The sequence below is a fragment of the Danio rerio genome, chromosome 16 (assembly GCF_052040795.2).
Source record: "Danio rerio strain M-AB ecotype USA chromosome 16, GRCz13ab, whole genome shotgun sequence".
NCBI classification, from domain to species: Eukaryota; Metazoa; Chordata; class Actinopteri; order Cypriniformes; family Danionidae; genus Danio; species Danio rerio.
In genome coordinates, this window is record NC_141036.1 from 31,466,716 (window position 1) to 31,494,325 (window position 27,610).

The 27,610-nt window shown below is 35.7% G+C and overlaps 1 protein-coding gene across 3 annotated transcripts; it reads right to left on the bottom strand.

Annotated features, from left to right (window-relative positions):
* Positions 1–449: 449 nt before the first annotated feature.
* tmem245 (transmembrane protein 245) lies at positions 450–26,761 on the bottom strand. 3 transcript variants are annotated; one of them, XM_087287132.1, is made up of 18 exons: positions 26,144–26,761; positions 24,537–24,654; positions 24,305–24,400; positions 24,093–24,215; positions 22,484–22,675; positions 22,232–22,401; positions 19,385–19,408; positions 12,266–12,370; positions 12,078–12,160; positions 11,906–11,996; positions 10,377–10,475; positions 10,162–10,293; positions 9,960–10,082; positions 8,960–9,105; positions 7,116–7,216; positions 4,827–5,001; positions 4,095–4,289; positions 450–1,958 (listed from the first exon to the last, which is right to left on the bottom strand). In XM_087287132.1, the coding sequence occupies exons 1-18, from the start codon at positions 26,735–26,737 to the stop codon at positions 1,913–1,915; spliced, it is 2,613 nt and encodes an 870-aa protein (XP_087143258.1). In that variant the 5' UTR covers positions 26,738–26,761; the 3' UTR covers positions 450–1,912. The 3 variants fall into 3 exon arrangements, 2 of the variants coding, with proteins under 2 accessions (XP_087143258.1, XP_087143259.1); XM_087287133.1 differs by lacking the exon at positions 19,385–19,408; XR_015511501.1 differs by lacking the exons at positions 450–1,958; positions 4,095–4,289; positions 4,827–5,001; ... (7 more) ...; positions 12,266–12,370; positions 19,385–19,408 and adding an exon at positions 20,501–21,031 and having other exon boundaries at positions 21,482–22,401.
* Between the last annotated feature and the right edge of the window lie 849 nt (positions 26,762–27,610).

The following is a 27,610-nucleotide window of genomic DNA, read 5'->3' on the forward strand; positions in this document are numbered from 1 at the left end:
ACTGGCCTGTACCTGCTGGTCTGAAATGACTGGCCTGTACCTGCTGGTCTGAAATGACTGGCCTGTACCTGCTGGTCTGAAACGATTGGCCTGTACCTGCTGGTCTGAAACGATTGGCCTGAACCAGCTAGTATGATTCAGCAGGCCTAAATATATCACATTAATCTGCTGGTCTGAAATGACTGACCTGAACCTGCTGGTCTGAATCAGCTGGCCTAAATGTCTAAATGACTGGCCTGAACCTGCTTGGCTGATTAATCTGCTAGTCTGCAGCTACTGGCTTAAACCTGCTAGTCTGATTCTAGGTTGCTAGTCCAGACAGCTGGTCTGCAGCTTTCATGTATTATTCTGTGGTCTTCAGAGACATTCAAGATCAACTTAGATTCTTTGACATCTCAAGCCTATATTATTTGGCTTTGTGTATTCAAAAAGATACAAAGACACAACTATTTAAAATGTAGTCAGTTTTATTAAAATATGTTATTAGTGACCCCATCTCCACTCTTTTCACATTAAAAATATAATAAAGCCATGCTTGTAATGTGCCATCACAACAATTAACCAAATTATATATCAATTATTTGGTAAAACTAAAAAAAAAACAATACATCCACTTTCACTCTTCATCGACAACTTTTCCAAAACACACTTTTTGCATATTCTAGCCAAAATAAATTGGAAAAACAAATAATGGGAAACAGCAGAGTAAGTATTTCTTCTGTTCAGTGCAATTTATTCAAGCTTGACTTGGAGCCATCTCTACTCTCCTGTAAACAAGCATTATCATTTCTGCCAGCAGCATTTGTCTTTAATGCTACCAAAGCTGTATTTCTGCACACTGCTTAAACGTCAGAACACAAAACAATACATTAAGCAAATAGTGCTGTTTGTACAAAGAGGAATTACCATATATTAATATAAAAACAGGGATTTTAATAAAGCTATGCGATGGAAGTGAAATAAAATCAATGCGGAACAGATGAAGAAATGCATCATAGTACATCAATCTCACAATGTACCTCACTCTGATTCAGCCCAAGAACAACACAAACTTAAAAATGCATTACGACGCCTGAGGTAATGTATAAAGCTGATGGGACAACAAATAGCAATATAAATATACAACTATGTGAGATGCAAACACTCTAGGAGTTTCACATTGTTTCAGTTAAGCTACTTTACAGTATACAGAATTTGTTCATGAACAAATACTCCTGAAAAAGGATATTTGTATAGGTTTAGTGCTGCTAAATTATTCTGTGGAGTTTCATTCTATGTAAAATCAAATACAACAAACCTGATAGAGAAAATTCATGTAATTCTATGGGCAGTAGAACATGAACTGTATATGTTTGAGTTCAGAAAGATATAACACTGTTTAAATAGTAGGATCAGGGAGTAAAAGTCTGTTCATAAACAACAGTGCCAAACACATCCACAATATGGGATAAGATATCAGTTTGTATAAAAAAAAAAATCAGTGATTTACCGCCTAAATGGGACATTGGTGAACTGTTACAGTAAAGCATAATGTAAACATATAGTGTTGTGAGTATGCTAACTGATAGCATCATTCGCCAGTGCAGTGCTAGACAAAGCACAGGCCTGCTAACTAAACTTTGCACCGGAGTGTGCAAGCAGTACAGCCTTTTTGGAGCCTGGTGTCCTAGCATTACACAAATTTAGCATCACAGTGCTAAGTGCTAAATGAACTGTTAGCACAGAAGTCGACATCGAGGGGCATCATTATGCTATGTGCTATGAGAGCTACATTTGCGAAGAATGTAGCGTGTGAACCCTTAGGGTAAAGATATGGAAAATTTGCCCTCTTTTTAAAGTCTTAAAGTGCTGTATGGGACAACCTAGAGAAGGGGGAGCTGTTAACAAGCATGACAGGCTGCTTAAATGACTCTCATTCATTGCTCCTCTTCAGCTGCATTGGGGTTTCTGCAAATGACCTGAAAATTTAGAGGAAAAAGACAGAATTAAGATGGTGATTTTAACGGGGGTAATGATAAAATGAGTTATATGTGATGAGAAGAATTTTTATGTTAATCACTTTATTGCTAACATGTGAACAGCTTATAACAAAACATGACTCTTCATGACTGCCTCATTTTATCACTGCACAGGTATTTCCAACTTCTTTTACTTTAAAATGAAAGAACTTCGATGTGAATATATCAGGACACAGAACCACATCTAGTCCTGTGGATATAACTGAAAATATCTTTTTTAACGCTCTGGCCAATTTGACTACCAATTTATTTTTTAGGTTACCAGACATTCAGAACTTTTACTAGCCAAAATAAAAATATCAGAAATAACTTGATTCCCAAACTTGCTTAGCTTTTAATGTTTATTAAATTATACCTAAGAAAGTCCCTACGAAAGTCAATCATTGCCCCTTTCACACTTACAGACCTTTCTGGAAAATTACTGACAATTTGCGAAATTGTCATCGAAGTTGTTCACAATACGTGTTCTTCCACAGAATTTGTAATGTGGTCAAATGTGTAAACATTTAGCTGCGGTTCGTGCTTCTGCCTTTGGATGTCAGTAATATTGTAAAATAAGAAATGTAAGATTTTTAATTTAGGAATAATTTTTTTTCATTCTGTTTTTGACAATTGAGTACGATTGAAATTAAACCCTAAACAAATTAATTTCAACTTCGATTCAAGCAACTTTAAGGGCATGTGTTTGTTTATGAAGTACTTTCCAAGCCTTGAATCCATGTCTGAGATTCATGTACTTTTAGGTACTTTCAAGAATTGTGGGAGCCCTGGTTTGCGGATTTGAATTAATGTCATATTTGTCCTATAAGTTAACAGAATTTATTTTACTGTAAATTCCAGATATAGCCAACTCTAAAATGAGTGTTTAAAGCTAAACATGCTAAAGCTAAACAGACCGATCAGCTGTTTCCTCACAGAATTAAAGCCTCTCCTCGTTAAGATCAACCTACTTCTCACTTCAAAGATCTTTAGGATCATATAAACTAGAAGTTCCAAGAGCTCAATCAAAGCAGGGTGAATCTGCCTTCAGCCACTATGCCCCTCGCTGCTGGAATCAGCTTCCAGAAATGATCAGATGTGCTCCAACATTAGGCACATTCAAATCAAGACTGAAAACACATCTGTTTAGCTGTGCCTTTACTAAATGAGCACTGTGCTGCGTCCGACAGATCGCACTATTATGTTTTTCGTTTTCTTTTTCATTCTTTTATAACCTATTTTAACTCATTTTAATTTGTTTTTATCTGTTTTTATTAATTTTTATTGTCTGCATTTTATTTTCCTAAACTTGTCTTTTTTATTCCTGTTTATGTAAAGCACTTTGAATTGCCACTGTGTATGAAATGTGCTATATAAATAAACTTGCCTTGCCTTGCCTTCAAATACGTCAAATAATGATAATGAAAATCATGCGCAAAATGGTGATCTACATTATATTATATTGTGTTTTTAAAGATGTGGCATTTCACTCAGTTATCCTTTGTTTGAGACCTGCTTCACTGCTTAAAATGCTTTTTTTAACAATGATTAAATCAAGAAGCCTTTTCTAGACAAGCAAAAATACTGTCTTATTTTCAGAAATAATCAGTTACAAGTAAGTGAGTTTTTCCCTAAAACAATTATCTGCCAATGGGTTAAGTAACATAATCTTGTTTTTCACTTTGAAATAAGTTTACTTACATTTTTGGGAGATTATTAATCTAAAAACAAGACAATATTGTTTTGCTTGTGTAGAAAATGCTTCTTGATTTAAGAAGTTTCAGACATTTGGACTAGAAACAAGACAAAAACTCTAAGTATGAAAAGCATTTTTGCAGTGTTAGAGCAGGATTCTGATAGTGATTTCATGCAAAGTGACAGACTTTCGACACAATTTACAAACCATAACTTCATAAATGAGAGAGTAGGTTGGTCTGTGTTACCCGTCAGGCTGATTTTTAAACTCTTGTCACGTGCACAAGTTGAGCATGAATTATTAGTTGCTGGCTATGGTTCATTAATGGCCACCATGCAGTGGTGTTTATAAAAACTAGTTTCTGTATTCTACATGTAGCCCTTTTATATGAGATGTATGACCTGGTGTGATGTCCAGGAAAGTGGCTCTGCACTGGCGTTGGCTGGCTGCTGCTAGGGCTCATTAGCATGGCACTGTAGATGTTGGATGCGACCACCAGTATGCAGAGCAGGATGGGTCCAATGATGGCACCTTCCAGACCCAAATAGTACGCTCCACCTGCTACTGCGAGGCCGGTCAAATATGGATGTCCACCTCTGCACATACAAGCATTTATTTAATCTAAATAACGGTGATCGAGATTTATGAATGTACACAAACAAGAACAGAACTGATAAACGCTGGCTTTTAAAATCAATCTTCCAAAGCATTTTTGTTTTTACATTTGAAAATATTCTAAATTTGTAATTAATGAAAAAGTTCACAAAAATTATAATTACAACAAAAAATAAAATTTTAGCATATACTTCTCACATGTTTTGACAAAAAAAAAAAACCGAATATAAAATTAAACAGACTGTATTCAACTACTTTGTATCTTTTTTCAAAGAAATATAAATATTATAATAAGCATAGTAAGTGATTTTATTATTGGGATGGCCTGTGCAGTCATGGTTAGCTATTAAATATATATAATTATTAATCCTCAAATTGACCCTCAAATACCATGATCAAATAATTTTACACTCCCTAAAAGTAACCCTAAAAAAAGAAATCAGGTTAGTTTACATTTCTGACAGCCCTGACCCACAATGTCGTGTATGGTTTAATCTGTAAACTGTAAACAAACACACCCTGATATGTCAGAGTATATGGCAGTGTCGACAAAGTACGTTGGCAGCAGATGGAAGAAGAGAAGCAGTAGAGCCTTCACTCCCTCAGCCTGTGCCAACCACAAATCCAACACCGCTGGAAGAGCCGCCCAGTATGTGCCCAAAAACGGCACGGCACCTAAGATTGCTGCCATTGCTGCACAAGAGAAAGACAGAAAAACAAGTAAATCGTGAGAAGCAGAAGCACACACTGCATTTATTTGATTAAAACTAAAAATAATTTCTTGAAATATTAAGGTTAAGGTGAGGAAATTTGTTTCAGGGTCTGAGGCACATACACAGCATTACATAAAATGATAAATAACACATACAAATAAATAAATAATTAATAAACACTTACATATTATGATACAATAATTAAACGCAGAGGGAATAAAAGAGTTCTTGACCCAATTAATTCTGCATCTTAAAATTCTCAATCTCCTGCCTGATGGTAACATTTCAAACTCAGAGTTTACTAATGTAATGATGTGCTTTATTACAAATTTTAAAGAACCTTTTCCTTTTATTATATTTTTGAATATTGATTTGTAGGCGACGCAGTGGCGCAGTAGGTAGTGCTGTCGCCTCACAGCAAGAAGGTCGCTGGTTCAAGCCTCGGCTGGTTCAGTTGGCATTTCTGTGTGCAGTTTGCATGTTGGAAGGACATCGGCTGCATAAAACATGTGTTGGATAGGTTGGCGGTTCATTCCGCTGTGGCGAACCCGGATTAATAAAGGGGCTAAGCCGAAAAGTAAATGAATGAATGAATATTGATTTGTTATTGAGATGGCAAGAAACAATGCTTCTATTATCATTCATTCATTTTCTTTTCGGCTTAGTGCCTTTATTATTCTGGGGTTGCCACAGTGGAATAAACCGGCAACGTATCCAGCATATGTTTTACGCAGGGGATGCCCTTCCAACTGCAACCCATCTCTGGGAAACATCCACACACACTTATACACTACGGACAATTTAGCTTACCCAATTCACCTGTACTGCATGTCTTTGGACTGTGGGGGAAACCAGAGCATGCGGAGGAAACCCACGCAAACGTGGGGAGAACATCTAAACTCCACACAGAAACACCAACTGACCCAGCCGAGACTCGAACCAGCAACCTTCTTGCTGTGAGGCGACAGCACTACCTACTACGTCACAGTGTCACCCTTGCTTCTATTATTTTTATTATTACTATTATTATTATTAATTTATTTTATTAGTAGTAGTAGTAGTAGTATTAATAATAATAATACAGTTGAAGTCAGAATTATCACCCCCTCTTTTTTTTTTATTTATAAATATTTCCCAAATGATGTTTAACAGAGCAAGGACATTTTCACAGTATTTCCTATATTATTTTTTCTTCTGGAGTAAGTCTTCAGCTAGAATAAAAGCCGCTTTTTATTTTTTTCAAAAACATTTTTAGGACAAAATGATTAGCCCCTTTAAGCTATTTATTTTTTAGATAGTCTACAGAACAAACCATCATTAAACAATAACTTGCCAACTTTTCCATTTTTTATCCAATATAATTAATATATGTAAGCAGTGGCGCAGTAGGTATTGCTGTTGCCTCACAGCAATAAGGTTGCTGGGTCGCTGGTTGGAGCTTCGGCTCAGTTGCCATTGTGGAGTTTGGATGTTCTCCCTGCGTTAGCGTGGGTTTCCTCCGGGTGCTCTGGTTTCCCCCACAGTCCAAAGACATGCAGTACAGGTGAATTGGGTAGGCTAAATTGTCCGTAGTGTATGAGTGTGTGTGTGAATGACTGTGTGTGGATGTTCCCAGAGATGTGTTGCAGCTGGAAGGACATCGGCTGCGTAAAAATGTGCTGGATAAGTTGGTGGTTCGTTCCGCTGTGGCGACCCCGATTTAATAAAGGGACTAAGCCGACAAAAAAATGAATGAATGAACAAAATCTATTTAATAAACAGATATATTTATAAAAACTATTATTTTAGTCTCCAAACATCTTTACAAATAGAAAGATAATACATTTACATTTATGCAAAATTCTGGGATTTGGCTTCAGTACTGACTAATCTAATGTATATGCAAAAATAGAATATTATTAAATTTGCTGCCCATATTTATGTATCGCTCCAATATAAATTCTATTTTACAATAACAGTATAATAAAGTAATAATACACTGGCAATCATTAAAAGAGAGTCATCTAGAAATTACCACCGCTAGTGTTAATGTGCAAAACATGCGTTGAGAAACATGCTCAAGACAGGAAGTGGAAATCTGTATTTTAATCTTACCAGAAGGTATGAAGACAATGTTGATGCCAAATATTGTGTGTGTGAGCCAAGTGTACAGGCCATAGAATCCAGCCATCTTCAGAGAAGCATCAAACACACCCCTGCACAGAAAACACACTGAGACACAGAGTAAACACACAAAAGCCTTTTCTCTCCTTAGTTTACCTATATACCTCCCCTTAGCATATATCTCCTTAGTACCTAGAGTACCTATATTTCTCACCTTTAGTTCATACTGGTGTGATCATCTAATTATCTAATGGATTACCTCTGTGCATTCTGGGTAATGGCGGCATCAGCACACAAACACTGTGCTCACAGTTAAAGAAAACACTTTCACAGCTCCTGACATTTTTTATGAAGGAAAATGTGTGATTGGGCTTTAAAAAACACCTAACAGATGTTTATATCTAAGCCAATTACATTATGCTAATTTGAAGTGGAGAAACTAGGAATTAAGCATATTTCTCAAGGGCACCGCAGCGCTGGCAGGATAGTGACCCTATTCAGTCTAATTTTTTTCGCTCTTACCTGCAGATGAACCCTCCAAATTTTAACCAGCACATTAATACCAGTCAATTTCACTCGCATTTCAATTGTTCTGATAACCCGTGTTAAATCGTCTGTACAAATGCTAATTTGTCAGATGGAGATGGAACAGTCTTGCCCTCTTGTGGCAGCTGCATAGTACAGCATCTTTGACTAGCGTTAATGGGAAAGTTCAGCAAAAAATAAAAGGTCTGTCAGTATTTACTCACCAGTTTCAAAACAATGAGTTTGTTTGAATAAACAAAATATCCTTAAAAATACTATATGGACAAAAAAAAAAAAACATCTCAATCTAAATCTTGTAATACAATTTACAATCAACAAAAAATAAAAACAAGCAAAATGGTGGCTCAGTGGTTAACACTGTTGCTGGTTCGAGTCCCGACTGGGCCAGTTGGCAATTCTGTGCAGTTGGAAGGGCATCTGATGTGTAAAACACATGCTGGCTAAGTTGGTGGTTCATTCTGCTGTGGTGACCGTTGAAAAATAAAGGGACTAAGCCAAAGGATAATAAATGAATAAATAAAAACAGATTACTTCCCATAAACCAGTTTTCAGTTTTAATCTGTTTTTCTGGTTTACATCTTAATTATTTATTTAAACTGTTGTAAAAATCGTAATAATGACAAAAAATACTAATTTGTGCATCTCCTAACTTCCGTGTGCAGCCATGCTGCGGTTGTAGACTGTGTATTCTGGGAAATTTTCTTACCCTGAAAGTATGGTCCCTGAAAAATCTCCATTACAAGTGGTATCTAGCCCTTCCCCTTAGCACAATGCCTTCAACCTAAAGAGAATTGGAACACCCCTAGTCCTCTGCGTGAACATGCAAAATTAAGGGCGGAGAAAAGAGGAAGGGCTAAGGGGTAGAATTGGGATTGGGCCTTCCAGAACCACACTTACAAAGGCAAAATGTAGAATTGATTAATTTAAAACGTATCGTTTTAAATTTAAAACAGGCATTTTGAGAAAAAAAAGGTTTCTGTCACTGGATTTAACTGAAATAATGAATATTTTTATGGTGAAACAGCTGTCAACTATCGAATGTTTCACTACTTCCATCTTTCGGCCATTGACAAGGCAGACCAGAATGTGCCTTTTAAATCTTTTTGAAATATCTTAAAAACAAACAAAGCTTTGTGTAATGGAGTGCAGCAGTGCAAGCATTTTGCCCAGGCAAAGGACAGTTTGCCCGTTTCTAAAAATCGATGTGTCTATAGCTATTTGTCTTTTGAGTTAAGTTTTTTAGAACCACCTTTGTAAGACAAAGCATTGGTCCCTGTGCACATGTGTACCTGATGGCCTCTTCCACAGACTGGCCGATTATGTTTGAAGAGGGTCCAGGTTGGGAGAGGGGAGTGAGGCTGATAACCCATTTCACAGGTTTATAGTATTCACCACTGGAGCTCAGCAGGTAAAAAAGTGTGGTCAGGAAAATCACCTATATGTCCAGAGAAACAATGAGTAACTAGATGAGTGAAGTTTGTTGACAAACGTTGATGATGTTGGCTGGACAAAGCCACATGAATTAGCATGTTGCAAGCATGAGTTAACATTGCTAACATGTTTCCAGTATGATAGCATGAATTAGCATGTTTCTAGAATAGCTGGCATCGATTACTATACGTTTCTAAATAACTTAGAAAGCCGCTAGCAAACAGGTGTCTAGCATTAGAAACATAGTTAAGCATGTTTTTAAAATGAATTAGCATGCTGTTATTATGTTTTACCATGAATTAGCATGTTACTAGCATGTATTAATGTTTCCTGGCATATTTTCAGCATGAATAAACATGTTTTTAGCATGCTCTAACAAATGAACACATTTCCACAATGATTTAATGCTAATAACATGAATTAGCATGCTGTTAGCTTGTTTTTAGCATGAATTAACATACTGTATTATGTTTTTAGCATGGGTTTACATGTAATTCATCCTTCCAACATGAACTTGTTACCATGTTTTTAACATGAATTAGAATGCTGTTTTGGACATGAATTAGCATGTTGCTAGGCATTGCTAATGAAAGGTATGTTGATGAAGATCTGAAGATTGTGAATCTATGAATATAAATGCTCTTTGAGCTTTACTCTATAAATATTTGGTAAAACTCCAAAAAAGTAAAATTCCATCAGATTTGTTGAATATTATTTAACAAAAAAGAAAAAAGAAAAAAAACTCTAAATAGAATTTCAGTGTATTGGCTTTGTCAAGCAATCATTATTAAAATCAGCCCTCAAAATGTAATTACATCAGTCTGATTGTTTGTGTGCGTGTGTATGTGTGTGTGTTACCAAAGACAGGGCAAAGTTGAGCAGTGCGGTGCCGCTGTGGAATAGTACGGTAAGCAGCGTTGTTGTTGTGGATATCAGTAAACCAACATTTCGACTCATCACCACCCACAGAGACTCCAATATCTAGCGGAGAAAATACATATTCATGAGTCTGTCAGTTAAAAACCCAGCAAACTCACAAACACACACCCACAACACTAACCGAAAGCAGTGTCTCAATATTCTCCTGCAGGAATGAGGCGATGTCCTGCCAGTCCAGTATGTCTCCCAGCCAGCTGTTCTGCCTGTGCATATGTAGCTTGTGTCCACGGAGTCGTCCAGTGTGAGTCACGTTCTACAATACAAAAACACACAGACTGAAATAAAAAAAAAACTTTTACAAGACATGGATTGTGTGCAGCTGAGTTTTTTAATTACCTTCACAATCCAAGACTGATAAAGACGGTCCCACAGCTCCAAAACTTGTTTCTCAATCACAGCTGTGTTGTTTACTTTATCACCCAATATCTTATGAAGCTACAATGCACACACACACAAACATAAATGATTACATTATTCAACTTCTCACATCAAATCTCTGCATTTATAAATGTGACATGGACCACAAAACCAGTCTTATGTTGCATGGGTATATATGTGGCAACAGCCATAAATACAACGTAAGAGTCAAAATGATTGCTTTTACTTTTATGGCAAAAATCATTAGAATAATAAGCAAAGGTCATGTTTCATGGAGACATGTCAATTCCTACAGTAAACACATCAAAATTTAATTTTTAAATCATAATATGTATTGCTAAGCACTTCATTTAGACAATTTAAAGATTATTTTCTCAGTATTTCAATGTTTTTAAATGTTAATTTTCTATGTTTTATCACAGCCAAATATTGTGCTATCCTAACAAACCATACATTAAAATACATTTAGTCTGTTGCAGATTATAAAGAGTGAGAACCATTATGGTTTTTATATAATGCACACTTTTCTGTAAGTTACTTAAAGAATTACTTAAAAAAATATTGGGACAATATCATCCCAGAAAAATGTGCTGGGAATATGTCCTACCCCTAAATTAAAAGTAAAGCTCATCCAAAAATGAAGAAGTCTGTCATCATTTAGGCCCCCGCCAACCTCCACACCCTTAAAAATAATCCACTTGCCCATTTTCTGTTAAACACAAAATAAGGTATTTTCAAAAATCCTTATTTATGAATGCTATAGTTATCAATGGTTACCAATTTCTAACATTCTTCAAAATATCTTCTTTTGTGTTCAACAGAACAAAAGCCCACTTTGCTGTCCGAAGTGGGAGCTGAACCTGCGGTCTTGTGTGGGTCCTATAGCCCCAGTATATTTATGAGGACTCTATACTGTTCAATAAGTTCTTTTAGATGAGGCATTAAACATCTCTCTGTGGTTGTTAAAAATCCCAGGATGTTCTTCGAAAAAAAAAACATGGCGTGCGGTCTTGCGCAATATGACAGCACACTAGAGGTGGATGAGGAGATTCCACCCAAAAAATGTGTAAAGCACTTTGAGTGCTATATAAATTTAAGGAATTATTATTATTTATTATTACTTTGGAACAACTTGAGGGAAAGTAAATATTAAGCAAATTAACTTTTTTGGGTAAACTACCCATTTAAGTCCTGAATTTATTTTTATTTTTATTTGAAAGCATGTAAAATAACTGAAATGACTGAAATTAAATTTGAGAGTGACACAAGAGAAGGTTTTTACAGAATAACAAATTTTTTATCAGTTACTCCCATTATTTGTTTTGATATATTACTGATTGGTCAATTATATTACTCCAAAATACTTGAAAAGAATACAGTCAAAGATTTATATGAAATACTAATACTGGTAATATTTTTATTCTGATGCTTATTTTTCACCTTTCCTTATTCTGTCTTTTTAAATTTATCATACTCTTAACTCTGACCTTATGCGTGATCCATTCTCTCCCGTGTTGGTAAACATTGGTGGCAGCAGAGTTTAAAGCCTTCTGGACAACTTGGGCCTCTGGAAGCCAGCTGCAACACACACGTCGTCTGTTTCACAACATTTCCAGAAGATTCCTGACTTAACTGCGTTAAATGTGTGTTTCAACTTACTTGGCCCACTCTGGGTGGTTGGACACGGTCTCGTTGATCAGGTTACTGGTGACCTCAATGATATGAACGCTCTCTTGGTGTACCTGTAAACAAAAATACAATCGGTGAGAGATGATGTTTTACAGACTAAAGGATTAGACACATCCGACATTATCAACCCATGTTCAGTGGTTTGTAAAACACGGTACCATAGCTGTGAGCAGCAAGGCCATGAGCAGTGTGCCAGTTACCAGCAGGAAGATAATGAAAATACTGATCAGCTTATCCAGGGAGCGCTCCAGCCACACTATCATCTGCAAAAAGATATAAGACAGACAGAGAAGGAGAAATCAGTTTCAGTAAAACAAGTGTGGCCATTCATACAAGTGTGTGACAGCACAGAAACCTGATTCCCTCTGCCAAACTTCAGCAACAATGTACTTTCAGCAACAATGTACTTTTTTTTTTTTTTTGTGCAGACAGTTCTTTGGGCCATGTTTATACCAAGAACATGTTAAATTGTATTGCTTTTATGCACTTACAATGTTTTCTTTATTTATTTATTTTTTGACAAAAGGTTTATAGGTCTGATATGTTTATGAGGTTTTTATATTGTCAAATTACATTTCAATGTAAAAGAACCCCAATTAAAAAAGAAGACCAGTAGCTTTTGTTCCTGTTCTGATAGACAAAAAACTACAGTCAACGAGCATGTGGATTTTTGCTGGAATCAGGACTAGCTTGAAACTACTGTGCTTCTTTTTTTTTTTTTTTTGACTTTTAAAAGAAGACTTTAAAACTAATTTTAAAATTTAGTCAGAATGTAGAGAGAAGGCGTTCTGTTAGAATGTGTTTTACACTCCCTCTGGAATAGCTGCAAGTAGACAAACCTTATAATTGGATCAATAAAATACCTAGTGTAAAGGAGACTTTAAAGGGCACCTATAATAATTTTTTGTAAGCTGTTTGGACAGAACTGTTTGTAGGTATAGTGTTTCCACAGTCATGTAAATACTGATATAAAGACAATAAGTCTATCTTTTTTTTTTTTTACTTTGTGACGTTAAAATAGGATCCAAACCCCTCCATTTTGAGGCAGACTGCAAAGTGTTGTTGGAGTGCAGTTTTCCCGCCCACCGTTTTGACTGACAACTGCATATTAACATGTCTCCGTAGTAACGCATATAATCATTTCAACAAGGCAGGACGTGTGCAAAGCAACTGGGATTAAAAGATCTGTTCAGCTCTCTGTGATCATCAATTATTATCAAATGTGATCAAGAATTAGATTTACAAGTTTAAAACATTTTTAAAACATGCCATGCATGCCATGTTTGTAATAAATTACAGCGATTTTACCGTCTTTACATTATCACCATAGCTGCATATCAGTACAATTCTAAAAGAAGACGCTTCAATCCCGGTTTGTAGACGTTAAATCAGGTTTATTTTGTACATTAACATAACGGATGTCCATACAGCAGTGGATATTAATCTCTATCCACTTATCACATCTGCCATGCAAAAAAACAGTGCAAGGTAAAACGTACCTTGCTGTATGTGTGCGTAAACTTTGTAATGACATTGTTTGTGACTTGTTAACTCCACATCAAATAATCATTGGGAAAAGTCTTACTGTAGTATTTCTTAGAAGCGCTACAAGACATCTGCTTCCTTTATGTCTGTCATTGTGCTGCTTATTTGACGCAGCCAAGGCAGAGATTAATGCACACTCTGAGGCACGTGTGAACGGTGGGTGGGGAGAACTAGCATTAAAGGCACAGACAACAAAAACAACTACATTGTGTTCAGAGCAGAAAATTCTAATGTTCTGAAAGGTCTAATAAATAATCTGATGGGTGTTTTGTGATTAAAACTTTACTGACACAAATCTAATATTTTACTACTTTTCGAGGAACAGACCAAAATGAAAAATGAAAGTGCAACTATTATGCTACGCCAACCTACGCCAACGCACTCCATGGTGAATGTTTACTACGGCAATTGTTTGCTTGCAAGTTGCACTACCGACTCCACTACAGGCAATATAAAGTATTGCCATTAAACATACACCCTGATCTGATGCGAGAGAGATAATGCAGATGAACAAAGATTTTTTGATGCTCTTCCACTGAAAATACACAAAGCTACCAAATCATGGAAATCATGGAATTTAACATTGCTAAATGTTTGGTTTATTTTTGGACTTTGAATGTCTCAGGAATGTTGCAGTCTATGGGCATGAGAGAGTCCTCAAAATATCTTCATCTGTGTTCTGAAAATGAACAAAGGTCTCAGGGTTGTAACTTCTGTCTTGACCAATCAGAGTAGGAGCAGGAAGTGCTCACTGTTGTGATCATTATATTACTTACAGTGATTATTATTCAGAAATGAAATGACTTTTGGTCATGGAAAATATCAACATTTTTACTTCAGAGGCTTCCTCACCACTTGTATACAGTTATATAAATAGAATTGTTGATCCCGTTCTACCGTATGCATTTGAGCCCAGAGTCCTTCTGCTTTGAAATTACATGCAAATTGGATTTCTATTTGTAGCACAAAAAAAAGTCTTCTTGACATGTTGTCGACTACTAGCCAAACTCTCGCATGTCTCAGCTACAGCATTTGAGAAAAAAAATACTGACAGGGAGTCAATGAAAAGCATAGGCCGCCATTATGCTTTTTTTAAAAAAAATAAACATATGCTGGTTTGTGCAGGAAATAAGACTGAAATTACAGATGATTCATTTCAGGCAGTTCAGAAAAAACTATTGTTTGGAGAAACCTTAAGTATTTATCAGAGCTTTAAAATCCTGCGGACATTTTATATTCGCAAACACCCCCATTACACACTAAAAAACATTAAATACAAATAAAATATAAAAGAAGAACTTTCTATTGTTATTGACTAAAAATGGGACAGGCATATGATCAGTTCTGAGGTTCAGAGAGGTTTATTTATCCAGTCCTATTTGATCTTAATCAGACATCTAATTCCTTCATAAGTCAAAAACATTCTGACTTTTTTCATTAAATAACTCTCAGACCTGCAAACAAACAGCTAAATGAACAAGCTAACAGCACAACTGATGTTGATCTTGTGAGGAAACTGTGAGAGGTTGTAAACACCAGATTTTTGTATATTTGGCAGGTGGATTTTGGTTTCTTCGCTCACCCACGCAGTGGGTGGCACTTGCATGTCTAATCCATGTCTCCTGGTACCATAGTGTTAGGTGTTAACATCACAAACAAACCTAACCTGGTAATGTTGGTGATGGATTAGATGGATTAGAGTTAACTTTGTTAAGGAAATTAAAAGAAAGATTAAAAACAAGAAAAGGCAGCCTCACTTTTTCTTCAAAACCTAAAAGCATAATATGCCGTTTAAAAGCATTGCTGGCAAAAGCCTTAAGATTCCTGAGGGGAGAGACATACAACCAGACCTGAAAATAACCTCATCACCATCTGCTCCTGTTGAGCCCTAGTCAAACTCATCTTAATCTGACACAACCAGGAGATGCTACATGGAGCGTGAACTATGACATAAAGCAAAGACTAAACTAACAACAGAATATTGTGAGGAATTATCATCACTTAACAAATGGAAGCAATTGTTTGTCAAGAAAACTATTACAAAGCTGCAATAATTATAATTTAAAGTAGCCTAAAACAACTATTATGTTCCATTCCCTTAGTAATAGAGTGTTATTTCTAAAGCCAAGCAATTAATTACAATTGATGTGCTGTTACCCAGAAATTAATGTATCGCAAAAACAATGAACAAACCCAAGATGTCAAAAGACGCTAAAAGCAAGCACACTATTCAAAGGTTTGAGCTTGTTTAAGATTTTCTTTACATGTTTTTGAAAGAAGTCTCACTAAGGATGCATTTATTTAAACAAACATGCAACAGAAACAGAAATACTATGAAATATTATTCCAAAATAAAACCATTATTGCTAAAAAAAAAATGTATTAATATTTCAAATGTAATCTCCCGTTTTCAGTGCAACATGACTATTCAGAAATCACTCTAATATGCTGATGATGACAAGAAATGTTTTTTAACATTATTTTGCGCAGAATGTTCAGATTTCTGATTAAGTTCACTTTATATTTGATCAACATTTTGTAACATTTTTTAGCAATATTCTTTTTTACAATAATAAAGAAAAATAGTTCACTTTCAGAAAGAAAATTCTGTCATTATTTACTTACCCTCCAGTTCCAGTCTTCTGATATTTTGATAATAGATCATTGAAAAAAGAAAACGATGGTATCCAAACAGTATAGCTATATAAAGTTATTGGTGACCATCAAATGTATCAATTGTGATTTTGGGTTGACCAATCATTCTGGAAGTGGACTACTCTTTTAATGCATCCTTACTGAATAACTTCAATAATTTCCTTTAAAAACAAGATACAAAACCACAAACTTTAAAATTGTAGTGTAAATTACACTGTTATAGATCAAATTAAATGTTGTTGTATTTTATTTGTATATATATATATATATATATATATATATATATATATATATATATATATATATATATATATATATATATATATATATATATGTATATATATATATATATATATAAACGACAATTGTGAAATTAAAATTAATGATTTAACTGGACACAGACGTGAGCTTTGTTATGCTTAATAGAGCATAAAGCATTCAGCTAATCAGCCTGCTAACATCAAAAAGCTGAAATCAACGGTGAAGTCTCCTCATATTTGTGTCATGTACCGAGTTGTTTACGTAGAGATCAAGACTGTCATTTATACCTTAGATTGTCATCTTTATAATACCTTGTAAATCAGACAAACAAAAAAAAAATCCTTTACCAAACCTGTCTACACCTCCTAAGTATCCAGCAACACAACCAGCCTTACTCTCAGTCCATCCCTTCACCCAAAGCTCCAGTACCACTGTCTGTTCTCTCCCTACATCATCTCACACACTCATAACACAACCAGCCCATCACACGCCTGAAGTCCAAAGTATACTTCGGTTTTGTTATTGCACAGATTTTCAAAGAATAAGACTTGATCTTTGAGTTATTTCCTCACTCCAGACCTTTAAAGCCGCTCCCAAAACTCATTTACTACATTTTAACTGATTGCCTTAATTTTTGCTTTCTGTTTGTTTGTGTTTAAAGTCATGCCAGCTTCTATGCCTATTTTCACTGTGAGAAAATACATACTGCAGTTATAATAAGTAAAAACTGTATTTGGTTTAAGAGGAATAAACTGAATAAAACAAATTATTCACCAAATTAAAGCTGACATAATCCAATAGAACATGCATTCTTTTGTTTTATTACTCGTCTTTTTTTCTTGTTTTCTATTTACCTTTTGTAAAGTGTCCTTGGGTGTTTGAAAGATGCTTTAGAAATTAAATTAATAAGAATCATTAATAATTAGTATTATTATCTAATAGTCCATCTCAACACAATGCTTGACATGCATATAAGAAATATTCAAACTTTGCTTAAACTGATTTAAAATATGGATGGACTGACACTCAAAGTCACCCTTGAGTGGTTTTAAAACCTTTATGAGTTTCTTTATTGCTTTTTCTACAAAGGAAGATATTTTGAAGAATGTTGGAAACTGGTAACCAATGACATCCATAGAAGGAAAAAAATGCTAAGACATCAATAGCTAAGTGGAGAGTGAGTAAATGACAATAGAATTTACATTTTTCAATGAACTTTAACTGCAGAAAAATGCAATGAAATATCTACAGTTGACATCACAGTTATTAGTTATCCTGTGTTATGTCCTTAATTTTTATTAAAAAATTAAAAAAATTGAAATTTCCTTTAAAAATACTTTAAAATGTAAAATTTTTAATGGAGCAGGAATATTTAAACAGTATTTCCAGCCTGATCTCACGAAGAAAAGCAAGTAGTTCATGTTTTGTTAGTTAAGTGGCTAATTTGTCGCGTTCAGTCATGCAAAAATGTACAGTTTTAAAAAAGGAGGCGAGGCACCGAACCCCACCCCTAAGCCCGACCGCCACTGAGCAATAAGCAAATTTTACTTAATTGTACAGATTATATTGTCCGAATTCATACGAAATAGCCACTAAATCAAAAAGTTATGAATTGCCGTGAGATTATGTTGGTATTTCCAACAATTTAATATAAATGTATTTTTCCTCTGAGGAATGTCTTATATATTTTAGTTTGGCTGGTATAAAAGTATATTTTAAATTATTTTAATATCATGACCAATATTATTAACCCCCTTAAGGGATGATTTTTTTTCTGACTGACTACAGAACAATCGACTGTTATCCAACACTTGCCTAATTAACCCACTGTAATGTGCCTAGTTATGCCTGTAAGTTGCACTTTAAGCTGAATTCAATGGTAGCTTTTAAAATAAGTTGAAAATATTATGGACTATCATTATGGCAAACAAATTATTTATTTGAAATTTTTAAATAAAACTATTGTCTAAAATCATTCTTCTAAAATCGGTCTTCTCTTCATTAATCAAAAAACATTTTTTATGTAACAAGATTAATAATAATTTTGACTTTAAATTATAATTATTAAAATTAAAATTAAAATTTTAACTGTCTGAAGTGGATCTATATTTTTATCATCATCAATCATTTTCCGTAAGCCATCGATATATTCATTCATTCATTATCCTTTAGCTTAGTCTCTATTTTAGAGGTCGCTACAGCAGAACCAAACCTGTGTAGGAAACCGGAGCACCTGGAGAAAACCCACACGAACACGAGGAGAACATGCAAACTTCACAAAGAAATGGCAACTGACCCAGTCGAAACTTGAACCAGCGACCTTCTCACTGTGAGATTACAGTGCTATCCACTGAGCCACCGTGCCACCCCATCGATATATTGTTAATCACTAATTTAAAATATAGTTTCATCTTCTAATCCCCTCACATAATTCCATATAAATGAGGGTGTCCATCGTTTTTGTTGTCTTTAAAAGTTTGATGACGTTCCTACATGTAAGAACCGAAGTACACTTTGGGCCTAAATCTGTGGAAGAGACGGTGGACTCTCTGGGTTTATTTTTCAGACAGTTAGTACACCATCAACTTAATCACATCCAAAAGCACACTTTCTCTTCCACAGCACAAAGCACCACACAGCAGGAGCAGCCATAAGCCAGTGAGCCAGAGATAGAGGGGTGACAGTAGGTAACAGGGGAAAGCATCACTCCAAAGCTTCTAATGGGAGCACACACTGTCATTCTTTCACTCGCTTCCCCTTTGCTCTTTCTTTCTCTCTCTCTCTTTCTCGTACGCCTGCCAGCACAAATGATTTACCTGCTTGTTAAGCCAATGCCAGAGCTTTGAGGAGGGAGACAGAGAGACAAACGGTTATTAGAAACAACCAATCAGTATGCAGGAAAGCAGCAAACATCAATGTGGATTCAAGGCAAAAACAGAACAAGACAAGAAGGTGTGATTTGGTGGACTTTAGGAGGGACAAAACGTCTGCTGTGATCAATCTCTTATGAGGGTCTTTTTTTAACCTTCTTTCATTCTTTTGCATGGTCAGTGAGGGATACACCATTATAAAAATAAATAAAAATCAACAACAGTTAGTATAATTTTAGCTACTGATACACCATTCGAAAATCGATAAATCTTTAGACGCTGATAAATACAGCAAACAAACATTACTTTTAAGTCAATTATAATGAAATTTAAAAATGACATTCTTAATGAGTACCGATATGTACCAATATATATAACGATGGTTTGTTCTGTAGACTATCGAAAAAATATAGCTTAAAGAGGCTAATAATTTTGACCTTTAAATGGCTATTAAGAAATTTAAAACAGTTTTTATTCTAGTTAAAATAAAACAAATAAGACTTTTTCCAGAAGAAAAAATATTATCAGATATACTGTAAAATTGTCTTTGCTCTATTAAACATAGTTTCGGAAATTTAAAAAAAAGAAAAAGAAATTCAATGGGGGGCTAATAATTCTGACTTCAACTGTATATACACACAGTTAAAGACAGAATAATTAGATTTTTTTTTTGTTTCTTTTTTAAATATTTCCCAAATTATGTTTGACAGAGCAAGAAAATTTTTACAGTATATCTGATAATATTTTTCATTCTGGAGAAAGTCTTATTTGTTTCATTTCGGCTAGAATAATTATTTTTAATTTTTTTTAAATAATTTTAAGGTCAATATTATTAGCCCATTTAAGCTATATTTTTTTAACAGTCCACTGAACAAACCATCATTATAAAACTTGCCTAATTATTCTAACCTGCCAAGTAAACCTCATTAACCTAGTTAAGCCTTTAAATGTCACTTTAAGCTGTATAGAAGTATCTTGAAAAATATCTAGTCAAATATTATTTACTGTCATCATAACGAAGATAAAATAAATGAGTTGTTAGAGATGAGTTATTAAAACTATTATGTTTAGAAACGTGTTGAAATAATATGCTCTCGGTTAACAGAAATTGGGTAGAAAAAAAAAAGGGGGGGGGGGGGTAATTATTCTGACTTCAACTGTATGTAATATTTTACCCTAATTTTTATATACTTATTTAGTGTATGATTATGTTTTCCTGGTAATTTCTTGTTTGGTGAATTGTACTAATGATTGATGTTCTGGCATGTTTTGTATATCTATATGCGTTAATGTTATTTATGTTGTAGGTATGATGATATTTCTGTCTCACCTAAAATAAATCTACTAAAGGAAAAAAATTACATTTGTTTTGGTGTCTATATTACAATTAAAGTCACAAACAGTACTGTTAAAAATAGATGGAGTCAGAAAAATGCATGGTGTCTAAATTTAAGAAATGAACACTTTTAGGAAGGATGCATTTCATTGTATTAAACTGATTAGAAGTGCCAAAGAATATTTCTGTCACATAAATGCCGTTTTAAAATAGTTAGTAATAATACTCAGAATACTTTGTTGTCCTATTTGTTTATACTTTTCACAAAAATCTTAAACTGCTTCAACAGATAATAGTAATAAATACGTACTGAGCTTATTGGTATGATTTCTAAACGATGTGACTGGAATAATAATGCTAAAGCTTTAGCTTTGTATTCACAGGTGTTCAAAATATATTCAAATAGAAAACAGTTATTTAAATTTGTAAAATCATTCTGTGATATTACTATTATTAAAGTATTTGTAATTACATAAAACGTAGCCTTGGTGAGCACAATATATCGCTTTTACAGTAGAGTATGTGCCATCACACATAATATTTTCATACATCTTTAAAGTCTGATTGTAAACTTCTCACAGATCAAAGACAGAAGCGGTGTAACTAATACCACTGAAAGTCAGATCTTCTTTCCACGCTTGATTTTTTTGTCTTATGTTGCCGTTCTTTATGTAGCTGGCATGATTACATCTTGAATGTTTACTTACATTTGCTTCATGTCGAGTGTTAATATTTGACCCCTGCATGTTCTCAATACATTTGCTCTTGACCACATGAATGACTCAGCATGAAAGAATGAAAGAAGGCAAAACTGAAATCAGGCACTGCGTTATTCTACTGGATTACTACAAGGTCAGGGAGGAGTGGGCAAATGCTTTCTTAGGGGTGTAGAGTTTCATCTAGACTGACTGCAACAGTGGGTTCTTTTTCACAGCTCAAACTTATTCAACTGAAGGAGTTACTGAGAAACTGCTAGCACATTTTTGAGAACATCGAGTTGACTTCCTCATGTCATAAACCTCAAACAGCAGAATGATAACTGCTAGCTACAAAAAGCATGTGCAAAGACAAAAAAAGCTACATTCAGATTTTATCAGAGCCCTTGAGCTGATATGATAGAGGAAGTAGCTTATATTATGTTCTTACAATTTAACTCACTCATGGAAAAAGAAATCTGCTAAATAATAAATTTTTAAAGTCGTGATATAAACAGAAACATCCCCATCTAAGCTCCACAGCATTTATTCGGTCAGTTATGGATGTTTCTTGCCTTAGTGGTGTAAGAGAAATAGAGAATCAGCAAGCCACAACCACATTCAGTTCTTCTTTTTAACCACAGACTTCTGTCGCATCCAAAAATAAATGTGCGCATGTGGCAACAGGCAAGTGTTGTGAAGGACAGTGGGTCAGCAGACAGGCGAGCACTTTTGTGTGGGTTTGTCTACATAAGGCATTACCTTAGTGTCCACGCGAAGCAAGAAATGTGTCAGGCCTTTGATCGGTCCAGGCAGAAGAGCATCCTCTCTGTCTTTGACGAACTTCTCGGATACCGTCCACCACTGGGCTAGAGTTCGCCCGATGAAGTCCTTCATCCCAAAACGGACAACCGCCTTTTTCAAGACCCAAACTGGAAAATAAAACACTCACTCATGAAATCATGAACTGTGGACCTAAACTTGTGACCTCAGGATCATGAACACCAAGTTTACCAGCAACAGGGATTGGCAGTAACTGTAAGAGCCAGAGGTTGAGCCAGATCTGCACCAGCACTATCGCCCAGGCCAGCAGCACAAAGTAGATATCGCTGGTCTTCTGTTTCGGCTGGAAACCCCTGAATTCTAGTCTGCTACGTCGTCGGGATGAGGGAATGTTGAAGAGACCCTTCGGGGTGTCTATAGAGTCTGTGAGGCGAAGAAGGGTTGAAATAATTGTTAGCAAAATGACAGTAGTATGGAAACTGCAGAACAATACCTCTGAAAATACAGATCTTTGGTCTCGCAAAATGCCATGAAATTCATTATACAACACTTGAAAAGTAACTCTTTTTTTCTGTTTTTCTCATCTAATTATTTTGGTATTTTAGATTCACTACTGTATACTTCATATTTCACTACTGTGTTTTATCTGTGAAATGAAAATGCTTTTGAAGCTGGGTGATAAGTTGAATTAATAGCATATTCGCCAGTTCAGACACATGTTACTGATATTGAGAATTACATTCAAACTTTGCAGATAATTTTATGCCCAATAGCGAAATTATGCACTAAAGGAAGCTAAAAGTCTAAAAAGAATAATGTGACCCTTTAATATTTCAGTTATAAATCATTTTAGTTTACACTATGAAAACTACCAAGAAGAATTTTAAGGTTTTAGGTTTAAAGAAAGTCCAATCGTTTGCTTGCTTTAGTCTGGACCAAACACGGTGTAGATTTCTTTTTTATTTGTTGTGGTTTGCCTTCACAATGCTATTTTTGCTAATAAACAAGAAATTGTAAACAAAATCACATGCGTGTTAAAGACAGCTAGGTTTCTGTGTCTGGTTTACAAATGCTTCCAGGGACTATATATATATATATATATATATATATATATATATATATATATATATATATATATATATATTTTTTTTTTTTTTTTTTTTTTTTTTTTACTGTTAACTGCAGAACACAAGGGAAATTATAGAAAACATCTAGATCTTTCTTTTCCCCAAATCATTTCCAAACTGCAGTTTTGAATTCCTCTTTTTTCCATGGTAAAAAACCCTACACTCCCGACATCTTGTCTTCCCTCGAGTATAAACTCTGCTAATCTGCTTTGTGCGTGCGGCATGTCACATCATGTGAAAGGCTCTAATCAAAACACTCATGGCCAGAAGCACATATCTCAAGATGGATCAAGAGTTGAAAATAATATTTCCAAAATTGAATGTTCCAATAATCCCAATAATAATAACAACAGATCATATGCACCATTAAATCATGCATCACTAATATAATTTGCCCATTGCATTACCAAATGGTCATTATACTTGCTGCTGCAATTGCAGACATTAATTTTACAGCATTTACAGTAAACCAAACTACCCTGAGACACTGAAAACACCAGATCATGAGCATGATTGTGAGTATATCAACTTGCTGAGATGGTCAAAACCAGACCCACACTGACTCTTATCTCACACTGACTGAAGTCTTATTAGGTATATTTAAGTCAATTTTCCACAATTCCATACAATTTCCATCTTAATCAGCTGTGAAAACATATGACTTCAAACATCATCAAGACTTATCAACTGTGTTTTTATTTTTTTTGCATCACCTTTGGATTTTTCTTTGGTGCTCATCTCGTCCTGTATCTTCTCACCGTGGGTGACATTTCTGCAGGAGATTGCCATGAAGATTGTGTTAGCAGCAAAGGACAACACCTGACCAGACAGCTCACCTGAGCCAGAAACAGAAGAGGAGCAAAAGTCAGAGGGCACCAAAAACAAGGGTGATCAAGGAAAAAAGCTGGAGCGCAAGTCTGTTCACCTTTCCCTGAAACAGCAGTCTTCTCCTGAGAGCCAACTATCAGCAGTAAGACCACCACCACAAACACAGGCACACGCCACGACCCTGTCAGAGAAACTGAAAAAAACAGAGAACATTTAGACCATAAGTGTTGTTGTTTTCTGTTTGGCAGGTGTATTTCGGAAACAAAGTTGTTATTTTGACAGCACAGGGACTTACAAAAAATATATATACTGTTTAAAAAGGGTATTACCCAAGTAGAAAATGAGTACCGTCCATACGGGTACAGACATTGTACGCAAGTAACCTTCCATGCTAGGAGTCCACTTGAATGCCACAGCCAACACGTAGCCCAAGACTAACGTGCCAACCTGAGAAAGAGAGAACATTAAGGTATCTCTGGTAACTACTGTGCCAAATATTTGGCACCTTTATAATCTCAAAATACCTCAGCATGTTTGTTCACAGCTCTAATGGGAAAGGGAGTATGAAGACTTTAATTTAAGAAACTGTTCTAGATAATATATTTATAAATGGGGCTTTTGCTGCTGCTGATGTTTTGGACTAAGAACAGTCATCACATGACTTGAATTAAATAAAGCCCAAGAGGCAAGTAAATCGAAAGTTGCGAACTGAAGGTCAGGGTGAAATCTAGTCTAGTCAAGTTCTTGTAGCCTTTCTTGAACTACGCTTTATAATTTATCATTGGGAGTGTGTGCAACCTTAGGGCTATATATTTTTAGCATCTGGCATGTCATGCTCCAATTCCCAGTCACACATACTAAGAAATTACATATCTTTCACATGACCAAATGGGTTCATATCATAGGCATGTTTTACATATTTCCACATGGTTTGGTTATCTGATGCATCTCTCTACCATATCAGTTGACAGATTTGCAATGTAAATTTGAAGGTTTCTGTATGATGAAAGAGAGAAAAATGTGACACATCAGGAGTCAGAATGAGTTAATCTATGGTGACAGAAATTTTTTTATGAATGCCTTTGACAGAGATTGTCATTTCGAATTTAATGTATACCATTTTGTTTCTTTGTTTAATAGAAGAGATACAAAAAAGCCAACTAAAATAAAAAATTTTCATATGAATCAGACTTTTAAAATGTAAATACTGTCAGACAGATAGAGGACAAAGCACAAGACATCAGTGAGCAAATCAAGTCAAAGGCAGGCCCAGCTCGACTAGTGTATTGAGCGCCCTTGTGTTATAAATGGGATTTACTATAAGTTGATTATAAAATGTTACAATTTATACTGCATCATCATTTAACATGTTTTGAAGCAACTTTTTATAGATATTTTTAAATAATAAGCAAACAAATTAGCAAATTTAATGAAATACAGTTTGATAGATTCAACTTCGGCCCACAGCCCTCGATCAAGTTTGGTTTTTGGCCCTTCACAACAAGTTTGGGCATCCCTGCTCTAAAGGATAACATTTGTATTTTTAAATTAGGAAGATATGGCATGGCAGTTTATACAAAAAAACCCAATACACATCTACACTTTACGACACTTTATTATATTTTAATTACACTCTAAATAATTAAACATTTCTCACTGAGGAATGAGTAAACCCCGTTTTTGTTTAAAGGACTGTGAAAATGTTTTAAGGTTTAAAATAACTCTTTTTAAGTAAAAAAAAAATCATTGTTCTTGAAAATCTTTGGGGACCAATATCCTTTATGCAGAGGCTAAAAATGCTAATCAAGAAAGATGATTGGCTGTTTCAGAAGAACCTTCACCTGTGTATTGTCTGACAGGAGGCGTGTCTCGGCCCATTCATGTATCAGGTCCATAGACTGTAAATAAAGGGTCAAGTCATAAACACAACACTCACCCACACCGCGCTGAAACAATCCAGGCCGAAACAGATGATGCTACAGAAGTGGCTGAGGATCATCTGCATGCCAATGACGCTCCAGAATAGATATAAGAAGTAAAGCAGGGGTACACCGGCCCCGACTGCCAGCAGTACATTGAGCCGATCCACGACCAGTCCGCCCAGACTGTCCACCCCTTGGTTCACGCACCACACCGGCACCAGGAGTGTCCCAACCACTATCGGCGTGCCGCTGTCCTGCAGACCGCTGAGCCAGGAGCGGCCGAGGCGGGCGAGCGAGTACTTGAAGGGGTGCAGGAAGGTGCCGCATAGCACTGCCCACAGCAGCGGCCGAAGGAAAGCCTCCAGGATGAAGTAAACCAGCACCGCTGCCCCGCAACAGATCGCCACGAAGATCATCGCGCCTGTGTTGTAGAAGGCCTGTTTGATGTTTTTGTCGAACTTCAGGGACGACTGCTGGTTCAGTAGTTGGCTAACCATCCCGACCGCGGGCTGAACGCTCTCGCTGAACGAGACGTTGTGTGGCCGGACTGTGCGCGGGGTGTCCGGCTCAGTTGCCGCGCCTGGACCCGGGTCCTCCGTGTCTGCCATGGTCCGCGGCGTCGCTCCGCTTCTGTCCGGAGGATCCACCACATAAGGAACTGCGGGTTGGGCTGATGGTGACGTCATGTGCAGGGAGGAGTCTGGGAAATGTAGTCAAGTTGTACTGTCTACAAATTGAAATGTAACTTTTTTTCTTAAAGCATCCTTTAGAATAGCATACTGTAAACGGCGACGAAACTTTACACTTTGTCACCCAAAGGATGTTTGCATCAGTCTATTCTAATCTAAACCCATAAAACTTTCTTCTGTTCAATATAAATATTTAAAGAAATGTCATTACAGTAAAAAATCAGTTCCTCAGATTATAATATATATTTTTGGTTCTGTGGGAGAAAGTAAGTTACACGTATTTGGAAGTAGTCTTGTAGTTTAAAATATTATTTAAATGTCACGTGATTAAAAATTCAAAGTTCATTGTTCTTATTATTTCTGTCATATAAAGTTAAGACTTGTTTTGATTAAAGTCGTGTATTTTTAATGAGCAAGTGAATTGAATCTGTGATTTGTTGTGATTGTGGCACAATATGCCATGATTCCAAATATGTGTAAAGCTGCCGGCCCTACGCCACCCAGTGGGAGTCGGTTGCTCTAACAAGGAGGCTAGTATCCGTTGCTAGAGCACCTTAAGAGGTCAGTGGAGTGATGTTTCCCTGCACAGCACACACTAGCTGGCCGCCAATACATATGCAATGATGTCATGTGTCACATTACTAAGAATTTCATGCAGAACCATCTCTACGGTTTACAGACAATGGTCTGAAAAAGAGAAAATATCCAGTGAGCGGCAGTCCTGTGGGCACAAATGCCTTGTTGATGCCAGAGGTCAGATAAGAATGGCCAGACTGGTCAGAGCTAATAGAA

Bases quoted from the DNA above. Each gene is read 5' to 3' on its own strand.
- tmem245 (XM_087287132.1), bottom strand. From the start codon at position 26,737: ATGGCAGACACGGAGGACCCGGGTCCAGGCGCGGCAACTGAGCCGGAC. The intron at 24,216-24,304 runs GTGAACAGACTT...TTTCTGGCTCAG, and splicing joins GACTGCTGTTTCAGGGAAAG to GTGAGCTGTCTGGTCAGGTG. The intron at 9,106-9,959 runs GTAACACACACA...CTGGACATATAG, and splicing joins TCAACTTTGCCCTGTCTTTG to GTGATTTTCCTGACCACACT.